This window comes from Mus musculus, chromosome 8 (assembly GCF_000001635.26).
Source record: "Mus musculus strain C57BL/6J chromosome 8, GRCm38.p6 C57BL/6J".
Lineage (NCBI taxonomy): Eukaryota > Metazoa > Chordata > Mammalia > Rodentia > Muridae > Mus > Mus musculus.
The window spans coordinates 106,053,841-106,076,053 of NC_000074.6; the positions used below are offsets into that span (position 1 = coordinate 106,053,841).

General features: G+C 43.1%; 1 protein-coding gene across 4 annotated transcripts in view; it reads left to right on the forward strand.

The window, feature by feature from the left end:
* Positions 1–4,977: 4,977 nt before the first annotated feature.
* The window catches only part of Nfatc3 (nuclear factor of activated T cells, cytoplasmic, calcineurin dependent 3), a 71,720-nt gene continuing 54,484 nt past the window's right edge, over positions 4,978–22,213 (forward strand). For 2 of the 4 annotated variants that reach the window (NM_001368796.1, NM_010901.3), the window contains exon 1: positions 5,750–6,153. In NM_001368796.1, coding sequence (NP_001355725.1) covers positions 6,051–6,153 — 103 coding nt within the window. In that variant the 5' untranslated portion in view covers positions 5,750–6,050. Of the gene's footprint in view, positions 5,079–5,715; positions 6,154–22,213 lie in introns of those variants that run through there. The other 2 variants (NM_001368797.1, XM_006530754.4) reach the window with 2 other exon arrangements.

Here is a 22,213-nt window from a genome sequence, read left to right on the forward strand (position 1 = left end):
ACATCCTGACATAATTTTTCTACTTCCATCCTCTGTGCAGAGCTGGAGCTTCCCAAAGTGTATCTCTTACATGTAGGGAATGAGTGGACCTTTGGGGTCCACTGGATTTTGGTGAAAGCAGGTAAGGACCAAGAAAACCATTTTAATGAGGTATTAATCTTCAGTTGACTTTCCTGATGAGAGCTCTGTGCAATCTCAGAAAGACCAAGAGTATCTGATACCCCATAAAGGGCCAATGCAAACCTAGGGGACTTGGAGGGTAATGGGCCAGTAGTCTCCTTTATAAAGCCTTACAGCTAATTTGAACTCAGATCTGATGAAGTGCCTGCTCAGGGCAGGGAACACCTCAGGGCTGCTGATGGTGGCAATTTGGTTTTTGTCAAATGCAGCAGTCACAGCTCTCTCCCCCTTGCACCCCTCAGTCCCACTTGAGGTGAAAGGAAGTGGTAGATTCTCTTTAATTTCCTCCTGGCAGTGAGAAGCAAACAAATAGCTCCCACACATTTATTGGGGCCTCCCCACTCCCCTGCTGGGAGGGGTGGCCTGACCAAAGGTCCCTGCCCCGCCCCATCCCGCTTCCTCTGCTGTAAACAGGGTGTGTGACCTTCCTATTGCCAGGGTATATGGGGGGAGGATTCCCCTCTAGACTCAACCTTTCTTTCCCACAAGTCCCCTGAGGACGGCCTCATGACTTTGCAGCAACTTGCAGCCCCCTGGCCCTGCGTGTCTCTGAAACTTTAAAGGCTTAGTGGTTTAGGCTTTGTCTATTCCATTGCCACCTACACTAGCTCGTCTTTGTTCAGATAAAGCTACCAAGTTACGGCACTCCCAGAGGCCTCTCCAAGCCCCTTGCCTTTTGACCTTGGGTAACTCACTTCTAGTCATCTGCCTCTTAGTGGAATCTGTTGTCTTCTGCATGTGTGAGGCTGGCCTATGATGGGGTGGGTACTCTGTGGCTGTGTGTTTCTGCTGCTGTCGAGTTGGGGCCCCACTAAGGTGGAAGAGAGTCTTGGTCTGATCTCAGCCTCCGTGATTTAGAAAGTGTGTGTCTAGATTTGTTTGTTTCTACTAAACTTGTCTTAAAAATTCCCCCTTTACCTTTTCTTGTACTTGGGATGGAAGTAGGAAGACCAAGGCCCCCAGAGGACCCCTTCTCCCAGGCATGCTGGAACAGAATCTGGGGGACAGAGCATCAAGTGCAGTCTAAGTGGCCATGGGCATTGATATCAAACCTCTTTTTTTTCACTAGTGTGTTTTTTTTTCTGGGACAGCTCCTTCCCTGGCAAGGTCAGATTCACTTTCCCGATTCAGGAAGCAGAGAAATGGGTGCTGCTAAGATGCAGGTGGCACTGAGGTGAGTGGGAGGAGCTCTGAGGACCCTGGGGAGAGGCTTGTAGCCAGTTGAGGAGGGGCTGGTTAGTGTGTGCCCAGTGATGGGGCATAGCTGGCAAAGATCCCGGGTGAACCTGTTGCTCCTTGAACAATTTGTTCATTAGCATAGCTGCATGATGTCTGCTTTGACCAGATCTCATCGACCTGCTCAAGATCTGGGACTGACTGAAAGGCCTAGTCAAGCCTGAAGGCATTGTCTCTCCCTGTCTGCTCTCAGAATAATTCACTTAAGAGTTCCCAACCCCGTCCTAGGAGAGAAGTAGTAGTACCCACCCATTCATATCCTTGATTGCAGCGCTCTCCTTAGCCTGACTTATTGTGGGGGGGTGTTCTCTTTTGTCTTGAGATAGTTTCTTGTGCAGTCTGAGCTAGCCTTGAACTATATGCATTTCTTGTTTATTGATTACTCTGTTGGGGGAGGCATCTGGATATCAGAGGGTGAGTTTGGAAAATCATTCCTTTCCTTCCATCTTTATGGCAGGCACTCTTGTAATGGACCTACATCCCCAGTGACAATTATTGTTGTTTTTATTCTGTGGTGTTTTGTTACGTAGCCCTGGCTGGCTATGTAGACCAGGCTGGCTTCCAACTTGCAGCCGCCCCCCCCCCCCCACGTGTTGGGCTTACAAACATGTACCAGCACACTCTGCCTAGAATACATGGTTTACTTTCCATGAGGAGGAGGAAGGTTGGAGAAGTTGGTGGCGATTACAAAGTTACAGAAGGAAGCTTGCCGTGGGGAAAGATAAGGGGGAATCTGAGGCTGTGACTCCCACAGGCTTTAGTCCTCCCAGGTGCTGCTCCTTTCAGGACTCTGGTCTTGGAAACTGCTCCCTGGACCAAGTGCAAACCCCTAGTCCAGCAGAAGACAGAGTGAGTGATGGCCTGGGTTCTCAGTACTCCTTGCTGACTTTAGCAGCTAATGTTTTGAGGTTAGAATTGGCTGGTTTTAACTTAGCCATCCAAACTGGAGCTGCTTCAGGCAGTCCGTTTCTCTATGGCAAGCATTGGCACAGAGGTAGAGAGCAGGCACAGTAAACTAAGAGTTTGGAAGGGGTGTGTGTGTGTGTGTGTGTGTGTGTGTGTGTGTGTGTGTGTGTGTGTGTGTGTAGTGGAAGGGGAGAGGGTATATGGCACAGAGAGAAAGAATTTCTAAACTTGAAGGTTCCTGGCTTTCCCTAATATGAAACAAGGGACGGGGTTGGGCTAAGCTGTACCACTCCATGGTCCTGAGGCATAGAAGAAGCCTTCGCAGTAGAGCCTCAAGGCTAGGCCTATGGCAACAGAAAGTGTCTCTTGATTCTCAAGCCTGGGCCATCATTTACACAGGAGGGGCAAAGAGTCTGTAGACTCGGTGGTCTCTGTCTACTCTGAGGTTCTGTCTACTCTACTTCCCACCAGGCTCCCCTGAGACATCTGCAGTTGGAGTAGATGGTGAGCAAGAGCTTTAGGGGAAAGAAACCTCGGCCCTAGCTGGGGAAACGGTGAAAGGAGTATGCATGTTGGGGGAGGTGTGTGTGTGTAGGTGTAGGTGTGTGTGTGTGGTGGGGGGACCTTCATGGCCTATAGGCATCTAGTTGCTGAGTTCTTCCTTGTCTCTCTTTCTTCCTCCTTCCCTCTCCCCTTCCCTTCCTCTTGCCCAACACAGTCCATGCTGCCTTTCTTACCAAAATAGTAACTCATTTCCTACAACTGGTTCTTTCCTCTGCTGAGCCTTTAACACCTAAACCAGAAGCCTTTCCTGCAGCCTGGCCCTTTTCTAGATAGTCTCCAGCACTCAATGTCTGGGGGAAAAAAGATGCTGAACATTTAATAAATGGTGGATTTTTCTGTGGTCCCTTATGAAGTTTAGGAATTGACAGACCATGGTCTACATTCTGCATCCCTGGTCAGATTTATATTTTTATTTTTTTAAAAGATTTATCTGACTTTATGCACATGAATGTTTTGTCTACTTGTATATATGTGTACTATATGTGTGCCTTGTGCCTGTAAAGCCAGAAGGCAGCACCAGACACCCTGGGAGTTACAGATGGTTGTGAGTCACCATGTCAGTGCTGGGAACCAGATCCAGATCCTCTGGAAGAACAGCAAATGCTCGGGCTCTCCAGCTCTGCTATCTCGCCAGCTCTGCGGCCTCTACTTTAGCGCAATTCACCTGTTTCAGGTGAAGTCATACCTGGGGAGGGGTGGGAGACTGGGTCCTCGATCTCAATCTAAATTACAAGCATGCATCTACAGACTGGAGCTGAAGTTGCTTTAAGTTTTATGGGAACGGGGAAGTAAGCTGGCTAAATGTTGGGGACCTTATAGGAAAACGGGACCGTGGGAACTAGTTGGTAAGCCTATAGTCTGTCTCGGCTGCAGGTGGGATGTAGCCTTTGGTCTCCTAGTTTCCAATTCAAGCTTTCTAAGTTAGCCCATCTGAAGACAGGATAGCTTGTTGTGAAGTTTTTTTTTTTTTTTTTTTACCCACTTAATAGGTTAAGTCCTTCACTTTTTGTTTTAAGGAAGGATCTCCTGTCCCTAAGCTGTCCTCACACTCACTATGTAAGATGATGATGGGGGCCCGAGCATGGTGGCACACGCCTTTAATCCCAGCACTCGGGAGGCAGAGGCAGGTGGATTTCTGAGTTCGAGGCCAGCCTGGTCTACAGAATGAGTTCCAGGACAGCCTGGACTACACAGAGAAACTCTGTTTCAGGAAAAAAAAAGAAGAAGAAGAAGGAGGAGGAGGAGGAGATGATGAGCTCCTGATCTTGGCCTCTGCCATGTGAGTGCTGGCACTCCAGCCATGTGCCATTAAGTCTGACTGCCTCCTCTTCCTGCTGATCTGAATGCCCTTAGCCAAGTGTTCTATAGAGAAGTGACTATTATAGTCTCCAGCTTAGCATCACCCAGTGACCATGCCCACTCATACAGCATCACCTTTGGTTTCTGATCATTGGTCCTTCCATGGAACAAGCTTTGCTCGTCTTTTGCTTGGATCTCCAGTTTCTACTACTCCTGTAGCGTGTGGGTGGGTGTTCAATGTCCTCAGAGCTCCTATCACAGCTCTAATCTCTTTGCACAGTAATTATATATTTGCTATTCCTCTCTCTCTCAACCCTGATGGGAGACTATCTCTGTATCTCTGTGTCCCTCATAAGTACTGGTAAAGCCCTGAGCAGGAATAAACCAGTCCAAGATGAATGGCTCACGAGCTCAGAACATTCCTTGCTCTTCTGACCCTAGGCTTAGCCGGGGTCCCCCTGAGGCTCACTTAGTAGCCCAGGAATCACTGAGATGCAGAGATCTTTGCAAGGAGCTTGTGCTTGCTCCATTCTCCCAGGGGCTTTTGTGAGTAGTATCAGACTTGCTGTCGTGGAGGAGGTGGTCACTGGCTTCTCCCAACTCCTTCTCTTAATCATGCGCTAAGTAAACAAGACTGAGTCCCCAGACTCCAAGGGATGGTGTCTTGGGCCATCTCATGTCTCACCGGGGAAGGCAGACTCTTTGAGGTGAAACCAAGATTGAAAGCCGGTTCTTTTTGACAGCGTCACTTCCTATATGTGGGCTTTCCTTGCTCGGGTGTCACAATGCCTTAGTCTCACGGTTATGTACTAAGATGCAGAGGCCAAGAAGGGTACTTTTCTCTGTGTCTGCTCAACTTCCGTCAAGGACCAGACCTGGTCCCTCTGATTTAGGTGAGGCCTAGCTAGAATGCATGGCATCCTCTCCGGGCCGGCTTGAGGGGACAAAGGCACAGCCACTGAGACGGGGCCCCACCCCAGAAGGGTGGCTCTGAATCGACTCCAGACTTGTCTCGCAAGGTTTTCTTCGGCTCCACCCTAACCTACCCAAAAGTTCGAACCAATCCCTGGCCCTCTCCAAGTTACGCCATCGAAGTTGGTATGGAGGGATGCGGGGGATGAGTGGTAACTTTTGAGGTGGTCTAACGAACGTATCCACTCTAAACTCAGCTATAAGTGAAAAGTACCTCTGTGGGGCCAAATATCCGGACACCTATAACCCTGGCGCTCTGCTACCCACTTCCTCGACATGAGCTCCGCCCGATGAGGGGGAAAAAGATAGTCTCCAATTGGCCTACGTGGGTTCCCAATCTAATTAGACAGCGCTATTGGCCCTACCCTGGTCTTGGTTTAGAAACTGCGGAAGAAAGAGAGTTTTAACTACAACTTCCGAGAGGGAGCAGGGCTCTGGCGCTTCTTGCTCACGTGACTTCCTCCTCGCAGAGGACTCACGCGATAGGTCGGTGAGGAGGCGGGGCCCGTGGCTGTCAGCGGGGCCAGCGGCCTATGGGCTGCCCCGTCGGGCGGGAGCGCGGCGAGGGGCGGGGCTGGGCGCGCTGCAGGGCGCGGGAGCGCGCCGGCGGCGGTGGCGGCAGTGGCGGCGACTGTGGGGGTGGGGGGCGGGGAGCCTTGGTTGAGGCGACCGTGGCTTTTCTGCACCCTCGACCGGCGGCGGTGACGGCTCCCGGTGCGGCGGGGCGCTCGGCCAGCTTTCTAGGTCGGAACGGAACGCTCGGCCTCGCGGGCCCCGCCCGGAAAGTTTGCAGTGGAGCCGCGACCTCCTGGCCGGCGCGGCCCAGCATGAAGCGGCGCTGAGGAGCCGCCGCGGCCGCCTGAGGAGGAGGCGCTGCACCCCGGGCCACGCCGATGACTACTGCAAACTGTGGCGCCCACGACGAGCTCGACTTCAAACTCGTCTTCGGCGAGGACGGGGCACCAGCGCCGGTGTCCCAGGTCTCGCGGCCTGCAGGTGGGTGCCGGGCCGGCCGGGACTGTGGAGCGTGCCCTCGCCGCGCTCCCGCCAGCTCGCCTTCCCCTCGGTCCCCCTGGTGCGTGCGGGTGGCGAGGAAAGCCCGATTTAATTTGAGGAGGAGAAGGAGGCGTGTGGTTCGGGGCGACGTGGAAGTGTCTTGGCTGCGAGCGAACTAGTAGGGAACTCGACTCCGAGAGGCCAGTGGCCGGCGGACGCCCGGGCTTTGGAGGCAGAGGTTGTTGGGGCCAAAGCCCCAAGAGGTTTCTGGTTGTCGTAGCTGTGCCAGCGTGGTGCAGAGGAAATGTCTCCGAGAAGTGTAAGCGCACTTCGCTGTCTTTAGGCTAGTTGTAAAATTCTTTATTTGAAAGATGCGTGTTTTCAAATTCCACTTTAAAAAAAAATCTACTTTGCTAGAAGAGCGAGTTCGAGTTAGTGTCCACTTGTGTAAATTTATATTCCATCCACGCTTAGTTTCAAGTATACTATAACGGACCTTTCTGAAAACTGGGTTGTTTTGCTTGGGCAAAGTGTTTCTGGAGATTAAAAAACAAAAACAAAAAAACAAGATACGTTGCCTTTTAAAATTACAGTTCTCCTAGAATGTTCTAGAAGGCATTTTTTAATAATTTTAAAAAAAAAAGCTCTTCTCAGAAGATGTTTTAAAAGATAAGTTGGGAAAGCTGGACACCATAATGCTTGCGGGTCAAACCAGTCAGTAAATAGAAACAGGATGATGACTGGGGACTTAACTCTCTCCTGTGACCTGGTTTGGAATAGTGTGGTTCGTTAAGTTCAGCTTCCCTATTACATATGCAAGAGAACTTAGAAAAAGAAGATGGATAAGAGTATTCATGTTTATTCTTTCCAGTATTAAGTGAATTATTTAAATTTTTTCATAGTATTGTGAGGGCTAATACATTGTTTTCTCAGCGTTGCATTGAATCTCTAGGTGGTACAATACCTTTTAGTTCCTTTTCAGCCTTCGTATACTGTTTTCAACGTAATAAATATAAAGTTAAGAGTTGACTGTAGAGCCGGGGCGTGGTGACGCACGCCTTTAATCCCAGCACTCGGGAGGCCGAGGCAGGCGGATTTCAGAGTGAGTTCCAGGACAGCCAGGGCTACACAGAGAAACCCTGTCTCAAAAAACCAAAACCAAACAAACAAAAAACAAAACAAAACAAAAAACCCAGTTGACTGTATTCATTTCCAGTCCCATTAGCATTATTTTAATCAGCCTTAATGTCGAAGATACTAGTGGATACTCACTGGGTAGTGTATACTGATGCAGGCTCCTGCTCCTGATGAAAATTGGGAAACAGATGAGACACAGCTCAAACAGCTATTACTCGGCAAACTAAATTGTCATAAATTTTATATATAAAATAGAAAAATGGGGTTTATGGAGCTGATGGCATTGAGTTGCACTTAGGTTATGGAAATTGAAAAAATAAAACAACTTGTTTGAGTGAATTTGTAGAAAACAAGTTTGCAATTGGATTTGTAGTTGAAATTCCCAAAGATAAGCATGAACAGTTTTGCCAGAAGCCGACTTTAAAACGTTCTGGGCGGTTTTCTCGCCCCCCCCCCAACCCCACCTTTTGTTTTTTCTATCATTTCTTTTTTAGAGTCTAGTTCTGTCAGGTCTGCCGCCTCATCTTCCAAGTGCTGGTATTGGTGGCCATGTGCCACCATAATCAGTGGTCATTTTCTTAAGGATATTTGTTTTCCATTATGGTGGAAATCATATGAAAAAGTAAAACTTTATGCTTTTGTATTTTACTGAGACAATGTTTCAGTATGTATCACAGGCCAGCTTAGAACTGTCCATGTATCCCAGGCTGGCCTCAGAATGGAGATACGCCTCCTGCTTCAGCCTTTGAGACTACTGGGGTTACTGATGTAAAACACCGTACTCGGCTATTTTATTCAACACAGTTGTGGTTTTATGAGTAAATACCACTTACGTTTTGAACCACGACTCGTTTTTCATGGTAGTTAGCATTGTTTTGGTTCTTTGGCTGATTGGTCAGTTCCACAAAATAGCAGATTTTGGAAATTTTGGCCTATATTAGTTCTATGTTTCTCTGAAGGTTTGAGAGTACTTAGAGCACATTGAGGTTTCCATGCATTGAAAATATTTTTGAAAACTTCTTTGTGGAAATTAAAAATGGTGTCACATACCTTGAATCCCAGTACTTGGGAAGCAGAGGTAGGTGGAGATCTCTGTGAGTTCTGTGCCAGACTGGTGGTCTACATAGAGAGTTCCAGAATAGCCTGTCAATATATTTTTTTAAAACAAACTATTTTGTTTTTCCTTAGTATCTAACTTCAAAATGACCATATACCCCAGTAAATAGAAACTTTAGAAGCATTAATATAGTGCCAGACAAAGTATTTACTATAACCAGTGTTTGTGTGTTTCTAATCTATACTTCAGAGGAAGTAGAGGCAGGCAGACCACAAGTTTGAGGCCAATATGATTTATGTAGGACATTCCAGAACTATGTGGTGAGACCATGCTCAAAAAACCAAACACAATAAACAATGAAACTCACCTATGTATAGTGCATTCCATTATTATAAAGAGCAGCTTCCAATACTCTGGTGTTCTGTTTACATCTCTCTCTTTAGTTTGCTGTTAAGATAATCATGATCTGGCAATTCAGTTTTCTGTGTGTGTGAACACATAGTGTGTAAGTTACAGCTCATCTTCGGGTGTCATCCTGGGTAAAGCTGCCAGTCTCTTCATTTTTAAGGCAGTGTCTTCATTGGCCCGGAGCTTTCTATTTAGGCCAGATGTAGTTGTCTAGTGAGCCCTGGGGATCTTCCTGTCTCTGCCTCCCCGGTGCTGCCATTACAAACCTGTACTGCCACATCCAGCATTTTTATATAGCCTCTGGGAATCAAACTTAGGTCCTAACACTTTATCTACTGAACTCTCTCCTTATCCTATTTATTGATTGATTTATTCAGACAAGGTCTTCATATATTATGTATTCCTAGCTGTTCTCTTCTCACTGTGTACTAGAGGGTGACCTTGGATTTTAGTTGGAACCATCGAATGTGATCCTTTTACTTCTCAAATGCTGCCATTATAGGCATGGCTTACATATGCCTAGCTTTCAATTTCAATTTGTTTACTTAAGACAGTGTTCCACAAAACATAGGTTAGAACTCACTCACTTTGTGTGTGTGTGTGTGTGTGTGTGTGTGTGTGTGTGTGCGCGTGTGTGTGCGCGCGCGCACACACACACACAGGTCTGAGGAGGAAGTGCAGTGTTCTGCTTTATCATTCTCTGCCATATTCCCTTGAAGACAAGATCTTTCACTGACCCTGAAGCTATGCTGGTGGCTGGCTAGCTGTAACAGTCCTCCTGTCTCAACCTCCTACCTCACTGCAGTGAGAGACAGTTGAGAGCTACCCATTGTGGGTCCTCATAATTGCTGAGCTATCCATCCTTCCAGCCCCAAAATTTGTTAAATGTTTTCTAGTTTACAATGAGAATCACCAAAAGAAAGGCATGCAACATTATGTATAGTATCTTATCTATTATTGTTTTTTGAAGAGCAGAAATACTTTTGTTTTATAATGTATTTTTTTTGCAATACATTTACTTTATATATCCTCAGCAAATACTGAATATACTTTTTTTTTTGATAAAGATAAAGTTTCCTACTCCCGAACTCATGGTAGTTTTCCTGCTTCAGCTACACCTAGGCACAGGTTTTTCATGTGTAAACTTGAGGATTTTTTTCTAGCTATATTGTCTAGTGCTCAGTGTCGTCTAGTGCTGATTATATATGTTCAATATAATTTATTCTTTGATAAATTATCTTCTTATGTCCCAGGGGTTTTTTGTTTGTTTGTTTGTTTGTTTGTTTGTTTTTGAGACACGGTTTCTCTGTGTAGCCCTGGCTGTCCTGGAACTCACTCTGTAGACCAGGCTGGCCTCAAACTGAGAAATCCGCCTGCCTCTGCCTCCCAAGTACTGGGGTTAAAGGCGTGCGCCACCAACCCCAGGCTGGTTTTTGTTTGTTTGTTTGTTTTGTTTTGTTTTGCTTTTATATATTTGAGGCAGAGTCTTTTTTTTTCCTAATAATTTACTTATTTTTAAATTGTGTTTTGCCTGCATGTATGCATGTCTGTGTGAGGGTACCAGATATTGGAGTTATAGAGGGTTGGGTCTTCTGGAAGAGCAGTTGGTGCTCTTAACTACCAAGCTATCTCTCTAGGTCCACCATGTGGATACTGGGAATTTCATCCAGGACCTCTGGAAGAGCAGTCAGTGCTTTTAATTACTGAGCCATCCTTCTAGCCCCAATTTCATTATCTTTTTTTATTTTTATTTATTTTTATTTTTTATTTTTTATTTTCTTAGTGGTGGGCACACTGGCATGCACCCCAGCATTTGGAAGGCAGAAGAAGGAGAATCTCTGTGAGTTCAAAGCCAGCCTGTTCTCCATAGTGTAGTTCTAGGACAATCAGGGCTACATAAACCCTATGTACACAAATACAATTCTTGCTCTATTTACCTATTTTGTGTGTCTGTGTGTCTGTGTGCATGTCTGTGTGTGGTCCACTTGGAGATCAGAGAACAATTTGAGAGCATTAGTTCTCTCCTTCCAACATGTGGGTTTCAGGGTTGGAAATCAGGTTTTCGGGCTTGATAAGCAATGTCTTAACCTGCTAAGCCTTTTGGCCAGTCCTGTTTTGATTTAGTCTTTACTCTTTTCAGTGTTTCTTACCTCTGTATAAATACTTGTATTCTTTTGCTTTTAAATTCTTTTCCTCTTTTGTTCTAGTTTTAGAGTTGTTGACTCAGTAAGGTTTGAAAGGAGATTGATTAAATAATCATACAAATATGGTTTGATAATTTGGTCAGGATAAAAAAGGGAAGTTGCTTGTTAAGATCTTCTGTAATGTTTGTACAGGTCACTTACTAGGTATCATAGAGGAGAATTTAATTGCTGCTAATCTGTATTTTCATACCTAGATTTTTCTGTAGTGAAAGTATGCATTGAGTGATTGAGTCAGTGATTTGCATTTCATTGTTTACTTGGAAGAATAGTAGTATGTATGTATTCATTTTATTTTGAGGTAGGGTGTTGTGTATGCCAGGCTGGGTTATATAGCCAAAACTGGCCTTGAACTCCTGACATGCTACCTCCACCTCCCAAGTACAGGAATTACAAGCATGCACCATTATGCTTGGCTTTTTTTGGTTAGTTTTCTTGAGACATAAAATCTCACTGTGTAGACCAGGACAGCCTGAAACTCACAGAACTTCTCCTCCTGCCTTTGCTCCTCAAGTGCTTAATTAAAGGAGTATATCACCAGGCTTAGTTGGCTTTTTATTTACTTTTTTTTATTATTATTTTTTGAGCTAGGATCTCATGTAACCCAAACTTGCCTAGAACTCTTGGTATAGCCGAGGAGAATCTTAAATTCCTTATCCTTCTACCGCTACCTCTCCAATGCTGAGATATTACAGGTATAGACCATTATGCACTGTTAACATTCTGTTTGTTTCACACTTTTCTTGGTATGGATTAAAGGGTGCTTCTAGGGATACTAGCAAAGTTATGTGATAGAGAGAAGTGAATAAGTGTATTTTAGTAAGTATGAGGAAAAAATCCAGTCAGAAAGAAAAGTGATAAGTGTTTTGTTAAAAACATTGATCTAGCTGGGCAATGGCAGCATTGCTGCTTTAATCCCAACACTCAGGAGGCAAAGGCAAGCAGATCTCTTGAGTTTGAGTTCAAGGACAGCCTGGTCTATAGGACAGCCAGAACTACACAGAGAAACTCTGTCTCTAAGTAACTAACTAACACTGATCTAATGTGATTATAGGTATTAATCCTAGCACTTGAATAGTAGAGGCAGGAAGATCAGGAGTTCAAAGTTGGCCTGTAATTACTAGATAAAACATTTGAGGTCATCCTGGGCTACCTGAGATTCTGTCTCCAAATACCAGGATTGGCAAAATATCATGGCAGTCAAAATGCTTGCTATGAAGGCCTGGTGACCTGAGTTTAATCTCTGAACTCCATGTAAAGATGTAAGGAAAGAACCAATTCCCAAAGTTACCTTCTGACCTTCATGTCTGTATTGATGCATCATACATACATATATACATATCATAATTTTAAAAAGAATTTAAAGCAAAACAAAAACCTGTGCTCATTTTTGGATTTTTCTTCTTTTTTTAATATTTATTTTGTGTGTGCATACACTGCTACAACTTTTTTTAAAATAATTTTTAAAATTTATTTATTACATGTATATGAGTACAGTGTAGCTGTCTTCAGATACCCAAGAAGAGGGCATCAGATCCCATTACAGATGGTTGTGAGTCACCATGTGGTTACTGGGAATTGAACTCAGGACCTCTGGAAGAGCAGTCAGTGCTCTTAACCGCTGAGCCATCTCTCCAGCCCCCTGCCACAGCTTTTGAGTAGAGGTTTGAGGACAGCTTGAAAGGGTCAGTGCTCTCCTTCCAACTCTGTGAGCTCCAGGGGTTGACTCGGACTGTGGAGGCAGACACCCTAACTTGCTGCGCTGGCCTGCATGCATTTGTTTTCATCCTGCTGTTTTGGAACTGGGCCTTGGTTTTGTGTGTGATTTTTGTTTGTTAGTTTGATTTGCTTGTCAATATTGTAATCTTTGTTTTTTGTTTTTAATTTCTATTTCTAATGGTACTGCTGCTGATTTTACTTCAGTCTGCCATACAATTTAAAATTGTTCCCGTCTTCAGAGAGCTTTCTTCCTTTAGCTCTAGCCCTCCAGAAGGAGGTGAAAATTGTACTGTAAAGTATTTTATAGCAAGAATAGTTAGGATCCCCAAAATAGTGACTTTCTTGGCAGTTAAAAGGTAGAAAGGCTCCACTTTGTGTTAATTTTAGAGCAGTCTACATTACTTGCTGCTTCTCTGTAGGAGTTAGAGCCTGCCCCAGCATTGATTGTCTTGAGGCTTCTGGATAAGTGGTTGTGAAAAGAATCTTCATTCCTGCCAGGCAGTGGTGGCGTAAGCCTTTTTTTTTTTTTTGTCCCAGCACTTGGGAGGCAGAGGCAGGCAGATCTCTGAGTTTGAGGCCAGTCTGGTCTACAGAGTGAGTTTCAGGATAGCCAGGGCTACACAGAGAAACCTTGTCTGGAACCCCCCTCCCCCCAAAAAAAAGAAACAAAAAAACAAAACCAACTTCATTCCTTTCCCAAATAACCACAAGCAGTATCTCAGAAATTTTAAGCAGAATTAAGAGTTGCTGAGACTCTACTTAAAAGGAAATTTCTTCATTGTGACCAAATACTCAAAAAGACTCTAATTTGGGTAAGGAGAATTTACTTTGGTTCATGGTTTGAGAGGATACTGTTCATTATAACAGGGAAGGTTAACTGTGGTAGTCCGAGGTGACTGCTGGTTATATTGTTTCACAGGAAACAAAGCTGGATACTGGTGTTCCATTATTTTTTTTATCTTTTGAAGCAAATCTATGTAGCCCAGACTCCAATTCTTTGTTGTTCTGTTTTGGTTTGAAATAGGCTTTCTGTGTGACTCTTCTGGAACTTGCTCTGTAGACCAGGTTAGGATGGACCTCAAGGATCTGCTTTGAGATCTCTACTTCCCCAGTGCTGGGATTAAAGGCCACCACATCCAGTTTTGTCCTTCAGTTCTTTTTTTTTTTTTAAGACTTATTTATTTCTTATTATATGTATGTACACTGCAGCTGTCTTCAGACACACCAGAAGAGGGCATCAGATCTCATTACGGGTGGTTGTGAGCCACCATGTGGTTGCTGGGATTTGAACTCAGGACCTTTGGAAGAGCAGTCAGTGCACTTAACCACTGAGCTATCTCACCAGCCCTGTCCTTCGGTTCTTAACCCTGCCTCAGCTTCCCAAATGTTGGTATTATAGGCAATGCACCACCACAGCACACACAGAAATAGAACTATAAGCTTTGTTATTTGTATACTTAGTAAGGTCTAATTATTTGCTAATACAAAAGAGATATTTGGGTGAGTATTCTGAAATATTAGTAAGGTTATACTCTAGTCTTTTATAGAATAACACAGAAATTTAAAACTTGTGTTGCATAAGTAGTCAAGGGTGGCATGCAGAGTAGTGTACACTTGTTATCCCAGCACTTGGGAGGTGAAAGCAAGAGAATCAAGAGTACAAGGCCAGTCTTAGCTACATATCAAGTTCAAGGCTAGCCTGGGTACATCAGAACCAACTTTAATGGTTTTTGTTTTGTTTTTCTTGAGACAGGATCTCATGTATTCTTAGATGATCTTGAATTTCTATACTGAAGATAATCTTGAACTTCTGATTCTTCTTTGTAGAGTGTTGAGGTTACAGGTGTGTGCTACCACACTTAGTTTACTGGAGATAGAACCCAGAGCCTCTTGCATGCAAGTTAGTATGTATTCTCTACTAACTAAACGGTATCCCTAGCCTAGAATCTACTTACTGTTATGATTTACATTTCAGCAGCATCCGTAAAATATCCCTAAACTCATTGTTATTTTTATGGCAGGCATAGTCCAAACTCTGGCTTTTGAGGTTTGCTTTACTTTATTTTTTTTCCAGTTAAGTCTAAGCATAAGGACATTTTTGGAGAGAAATTATACTGCTTGCTTTTCTTCAGCTATAAAAGCTGATGTTCCGGACTAGAATAGATTGGCTTAGTGATTTAGAGTGCTTGCTGCTTTTGCAGAAGACTGGAGTTTGATCCCATAATGGACAGTTTGTAACGACCTGTGACTTTAGCTCTGTGGGTAATCAACATCCTCTCTGGCCCTCAAGGGCACCTTCACACAAGTGTCTGTACACACACACCAATGTATGCACATATAATACCTTCACACAAGTGTCTATACACACACACCAATGTATGCACATATAATACCTTCACACAAGTGTCTGTACACACACACCAATGTATGCACAGATAATACCTTCACACAAGTGTCTGTACACACACACCAATGTATGCACATATAATACCTTCACACAAGTGTCTGTACACACACACCAATGTATGCACATATAATACCTTCACACAAGTGTCTGTACACACACACCAATGTATGCACAGATAATACCTTCACACAGTGTATGTACACACACACCAATGTATGCACATATAATACCTTCACACAGTGTATGTACACACACACACACCAATGTATGCACATATAATACCTTCACACAGTGTATGTACACACACACCAATGTATGCACAGATAATACCTTCACACAAGTGTATGTACACACACACCAATGTATGCACATATCCCCAGCACTTGGGAGGCAGAGGCAGGCGGATTTCTGAGTTCGAGGCCAGCCTGGTCTACAAAGTGAGTTCCTGGACAGCCAGGGCTACACAGAGAAACCCTGTCTCGAAAAACCAAAAAAAAAAAAAAAAAAAAAAAAAAAAAGTTAATTGGAGAGAGAGAGAGACAGACAGACAGACAGACAGACAGAAAAGTATGGTTAATCCTGGGACCTTGACAATCTAGGGAATGATATAATACCGGTTATAGTTCCATCTATGAAACAAAAACTTTTTTTAAATGCTAATTTTTTAAACAAAACCTTTTTAAAGGATAGGTAAGGATGGGGCTAAGGAAGCTATAATGCTGTGAGGGCAATCACATTACTCCTAAGAGGTAGGAAACCTGAGCAGGTTGAGCCCTATTTGATAGTATGCTGTACTTTGGTCACAGCAGTAACATGAATAAGGAAGGTGTTTAAAGCTATCTTGGTGGGTAAGGAGAATAGACACAGTAGTCTTGGCAGTAAGCCTGGCTTCTAAAACTGAATCCAAGTCATCAAATTTGCCCAGACATGCCATATGAGGTTCAAGTAACCGAGGAGTAAATTTTATTCAGGGAGACTTAAAAGAGACAAACAAGAGCAAGCTTTTTTTCTGTGTATATATTTATATCACACAACTTTCCTGCGTGCTTGTAGTTGGCAAGCTTTTGGCAAGAGAGACAACTGGAGCTATAAGATTTAAAAGTAAGATAGATAGCCCATGAATTGATAACTTACCATTACCTGAAATTTGTTTGGAAAGTTTTAGTTGACACATTGGTATTTGTGTGTGAAAAGGACTGTAATTCAATGAAAGCCTGAAAATCCCAGGCATTCTTAAGTAACTTAAAAAGTTTCATTTCTCATAAAATGTAGAGTTTCCATATGTCTTGCTTTTTGCAGCAGGTAAGAGCTCTGCATGTAAAATATATATCTCAGCCAAGTGTGATTGATGACTTTATTTCTGCAATTCTAGTATTTGAGAAGCTAGGCCAGGGTCACTGCTGTGAGTTTGAGTCTGACCTTAGTTTTATGTTAAGTCTAGGTTAGCTTGGTTTTTAATGTCAGATCCTTTGTCAAACCTTTGCCTTTTATTTATTTGTTTGTTTGTTTGTTTGTTTATTTATTTGGTTAGTGCTTTAGACTTTTGTTTTTCTTAGCTAGGCAGTGGTGGCATGCACTTGATCCCATCACTTGGGAGCCAGAAGCAGGTGGATTTCAGAGTTTGGGGCCAGCCACTACAGAGTGAGTTCTCAGACAACCAGTACTACACAGAGAAACCCTGTCTAGTAGGTAGGGTAGGGAGTGGGGCAGAGGTGCAGGCAGGCAGACGGGGTGTGTGTGTGTATTTGGAGTGAAATTTTTACCAGCTTTATTTTTTTCATTTAATTTTTGCTTATTTTTTTTCATACAATCATCCGGACCCCAGCTTTCTCCTTCCACTTCTCCCAGTTTCCCTCCATCTTCCCTTTCCCCAGGCTCACGTACCCCCCCCCCCCCCCCCCCATAGCTCTTCTTAGTTGATTCTGCAGGCTTTGTTCTCCCAGTGTCCTTGACCTCTCTGGCTCTCACAATTTCTCCTCCCCTCTTCTATGGGGTTCCCTAAACTCCAAGGGGAAGGACCCACAGGAGATCTTTAACCTGGGCTGTGGGTCTCTGCATACATTCCCATCAGCTGGCAGAGGCAGTCTCTGTTAGTATAGCAGAACATCATTATTGATTGGGCCGGGGCGGGGGGAGGGAGGCAGCTGTGTTGGTTCTGTCCAGGGTCTCTGGGCTTTTCTCTGGTTCCAGGTCATCCAGGCAGTGTTAGGCATGGGTTTAATTATAATACTCTTTATCATAATTTAGAATGGATAGAATTATATGAGCTCTGAAGTTGCATTAATTTTAGTTTTTTTTGTACTCATTCATTCATTCATTCATTTATTTTAGGCACACTGTAGCTGTCTTCAGACACACCAGAAGAGAGCATCAGATCAAATTACAGATGGTTGTTAGCCACCATGTGGTTGATGGGATTTGAACTCAGAACCTCTGGAAGAGCAGTCAGTTCTCTTAACCATTGAGCCATCTATCCAGCCCTGCTTTTTGTTTTTTAAGACTGGGTTTCTCTACAAAGCCCATCAAGCTCTTTAAGATGATAGGATAGGGGATTTGTGAGGGGGTTGTGATCAGGATATAAAGTGAATAAAAATAAATAAATTATTGAAAAAAAGTGACAGGATAGGAAAAATGCTTATTTTAGAAAATAATATTGTATGGCCAGGTTTTGGTGGTACACAACTTTGATCCCAGAGGCAGGTGGTTTGAGACTAGCTGGTCTACAGAGCTGGTTCTAGGACAGCCAAGACTACACAGAGAAACCCTGTCTCAAAAATCTATACCTATACTTATACCTCCTTTTTTTTTTTTTTTTCCTGAGACAGGGTTTCTCTGTGTAGCCCTGGCTGTCCTGGAACTCACTTTGTAGACCAGGCTGGCCTCGAACTCAGAAATCCACCTGCCTCTGCCTCCCAAGTGCTGTGATTAAAGGTGTGCACCACCACGCCCGGCATGACCTTACCTCTTCTTAAGCTAAAGTCACTACTGTTAACCTGACCATGCTCCTTTAAATAATACCTCATTTCTGCCTTTAGTACCCCTAATTAAATTAATTGATTAACCTTTTTTTTTTAAAGTGGAGGGAGGTTGAAGAGATGGCTCAGTGGTTAAGAGCATTGACTGCTTATTCAGAGGTCCTGAGTTCAATTCCCATCAACCACATGGTGACTCAATACCATCTGTAATGGGATCTGATTTCCTCTTGTCTGATGTATTCTTCTGTCATGCAGGCATACATTTGAATAGAGTATAAATATACATAAAGAAATAACTCTTTAAAAGAAAAAAGAAAAAGAAAATTACAGGGTGAAAGGGAGGATTTGAGAGATGGTTCAGCATTTTAAGAGTACTTGTTGCCCCTGAAGAGGACCCAGGTTTGGTTCCTAGCACCCACATAATGGCTTGAAACCTCTGTAACTCTAGTGTTTTTTTTTTTTTTTTTTTTTCCTGATCATTCAGTTATCACCCTAGCCCTGCCTGTTTTTAATTTTTTTTTTTTTTTTTTCTTCCAAGACAGGCTTTCTCTGTGTGGTCCTGGCTATCCTGGAACTTATTCCTTAGACCAGCTTGGGCTCAAACTCAGAGACCCACCCACCTCTGCTTTCGGAGTGCTGGGATTAAAGGTATATGCCTTTATGCCCAGCTTGGTTTTTGTTTTTGTTTTTTTTGTTTTTTGAGGCAGGGTTTCAATCTGTATGCCCTGGCTGACCTACAGCTTGTTATATAGTCCATGTGTTGAACTTGCTGTGATCCTTTTGGCTTTGCCTCCAGAGTTCTGGAATTACAGGTGTATGCCACCAAACCTGGCTGAATGCCTTATTTGAATTGTCTTTGCTTAATATGAAACGATGGGACTATATTACTTTACTTTTTGTTACTTTTTATTGCAATATGTTTGCATTCAAGTTGTAATGTAATTTTCAGCAATTTTTCTTATTTATTTATTTGTATGTATGTATGTATGTATGTATGTATGTATGTATGTATGTATGTATATATTTGTGCATGCACAAGCCCAGAAGCTAGGGGAAGATATTGGGTGGTCTATTTTACCCTTGAGACAGAATCAATCTCCCACTGTCTTTTGCCTCTGCTTCTTTAGTTCTATTGTTACAGGCTTCTGTTGCCACACCTGGTTGTTGTTTAATCTTAAATGAATGTCTGCTTGTATGTTTGTTTTTCCTTTTTTTGTTTTTGAGTCATGGTTTTCCTCTGCTGGTTAGGCTGGCTTGAAGCATACTATATCTTAAATTTGAGATCCTCTGCCTCAGCCTTGGGATAGCTGGGATTAGAGGCATGTGCCATTACGTCTGGCTTTTGACTGTTTTAAGTTTTGAAGCTTTTCTCTCAGTTGTTTGGTGATTGTTGTTACCTGCTTATCACTTAAAACGAAGCACCGAGATATATTGTTTGGTGATCACAGTGATGTTTGCTAATGCAGCCTCCTTGTAGGGGTTCTTACTAGGTTGCCTTTGAGGTCATTATCTGTAGTTCGTTTTCCTTTGGCTAATTAGAGTCCCAAGTGAAAAGTCTGCCAGTCTATTGCCTAGAGTGTAAGTGTGTATGCTGTGAGCCAAGGGAGTAGAAGAGCACTTAGGGTTTCAATATACACGTTTTAGAATGGCTTGGTTTCATCATCCTGTTTTCAGTATGGTTGCCCAGGTTCTCAGCCTTCCTTCTTTCTCCTTGTCAGAAGATTTCATTTACTGCCTAAAGAAAAAGAGTGGTAGGTGTGGAAATTCAGGAGCAGGGTTAGTTACTCATTCAAAAAGCTCTGAATCCAGCTAGTTTTTTAGTTTAGCCTTCACTTCTTTCTAATTCTGGATTTGCTTATTCTACATATGTACTATAAAGGGCATAATATAATGGTGTGTGACTTTGTGTCTATGTCTTTCACTTAGAATGTTTTCAGGCTGTAGCCTTTCTTTCCTTCCTTCCTTCCTTCCTTCCTTCCTTCCTTCCTTCCTTCCTTTTCTTTTCTAAAAAAGATTTATTTATTTATTATAAAATAACTAAGTACACTGTAGTTGTCTTCAGATACTCCAGAAGGAGGAGTCAGATCTCATTATGCTTGGTTGTGAGCCACCATGTGGTTGCTGGGACTTGAACTCAAGACCTTCGGAAGAGCAGTCAGAGCTCCTAACCGCTGAGCCATCTCTCCAGCCCCACCTTTCCTTTCTTAATGAGAGATTCTTGTTTACTGTGTTGCTTCAGCCTGCTAAGTAGGTTGATTGCAGTTGTGTAGCACCACAATAAGTTTTATTTATTCTTCCTTACTAGGTTATCCATTAATCTATTGAGAATTATCTGATTTTTTTAACCCTTTGGCCATTTCAAATAATGCTATTATAAACATATGTGTCTAAGTTTTTATATAGACATATTTTTATTCTCATGAATACATAATTGAGAAGAATTGCTTAGTCCATAGTCATTCTTTTCATTGCATTTGCTTTTTGAGATAGTAGTCCAGACTGATCTGGAACTCACCATGTAGCTCAGGCTGGCCTTGAATTTGTGCCAGTCCTCCTGCTTAGTCTATTGAGTACTTGAATTTCAGTTATGAGTCACTGTGCTTTGCTAAAGAATTGAAAGCAGGGCTGGATTGAGGAGCCAGGTGTATATAGTCAAGGGTGATCTAGAATTCTTAACCTTTTGCCTCAACTTCCCAGTGCTGGTATTATGACCTTGTGCTACTATGTCCATCTTGCTTGATTATTAATTGATTGATTAGTTGATTATTGTTGTTGCTCTTATTTTGGTTTTGAGACAGGGTCTCTTTTTACCCCCCTCTCATCTCTGTTTTTGAGACAAAGTCTTGCTCTGACAAACTCTTTCAGTAGTTCTCCTGCCTCAGCCATCCACATCCTGGGATTACTGTTGTTAGTCATGAGGCAGAGACAGGAGAATCACTGTAGTTCAACACAAGGCAGGTATACATAGAGTTGTAGGCGAGCTTTGTGTACATGGCAGTTTGCCAACCAATCACAGATACATAGTGAGACACTCCCTCCCCTATTTCTCTGTCTTTAAAAACAAAAGGTGTTGGAGGACTTCATATAGAACTTGATGTACTATGTTTGTTTGCCCAGTATTTGTAACACCTTAGGTTCAGTCCTGAAAAACACAAAACAACAAAACTGTATTACTGTGTCCCGAGCAGCAATGCGGCAGAACTTAAAGTGTTTTTTCACAGTTGCTCTTCTCTATCTTTGTGGGAACATGACCATGGACAGCACATAATTGAGTGTGGCCAAGTTCCAATAAAATTTTATTTATAGACACAGAATTTGAATCACATTATATCCATAAAATTTTCTTTTAAAAACCATTCTTAACTTGTAGGCTGTCATTTAAAAACAAAAAACCAGGTGGTAGGACAGATTGGGCTCACAGGCTGTATTCTGCCAGACCCTGGTTTACTGTTCGTAAAGACGTGAACATGCTCTCTGTATTCTCTAGATTACTGTCTGCTTTCCTAGGGCCCTCTGGTGGCTGATAGAACATTTACAAAAATTAAATTAGTCAAAATGGTTCTGGAGCATCATGAAGTCTACGGTTGAAAATCTCAATGACTGTTAAAGTGTGGTTGGAGTGAGTGCCATCGTCTCAGAGTTAGGACTTCTGGACACGTGGGGAAAAAGATGAAACTATTTTGTGTGTGTGTGTGTTCATGTCTTTGTATTACTTTAAGACATTGTGTGGGTACACTCATGCTCCCGTGCATGAGGAGGGTAGAGGAGGAGGTCAGGTGTTTCTCTGTGACTGTTCTATGGTTTTGACACAGGGCCTCTCGTTGAACCAGGAGCTCACCATTTCAGCTAGGCTGACTCACCTCCCGGGAACCCCTGAGACCTGACTGCCTCTTAGCCCTCGGTGCCAAGGTCACAGACACTTGGAGCCATGCCCACCCTCATTTATGGGTCACAGGGGTTTGAATTCAAGTTCTCATCCCAGTACAGAAAGCACTATTACCCAATGAACTGTTTCTATCAGCCTCAAGACACCATTTGTGTATTTACTTGTTTTTATCTACAGTTTGCTGGGAGGAAGTTACAAATTTCAGCATTAATCAACTGCTGGAATAACATTGATAAAATAATTACATTAGAATGAAACTATAAAGACTTT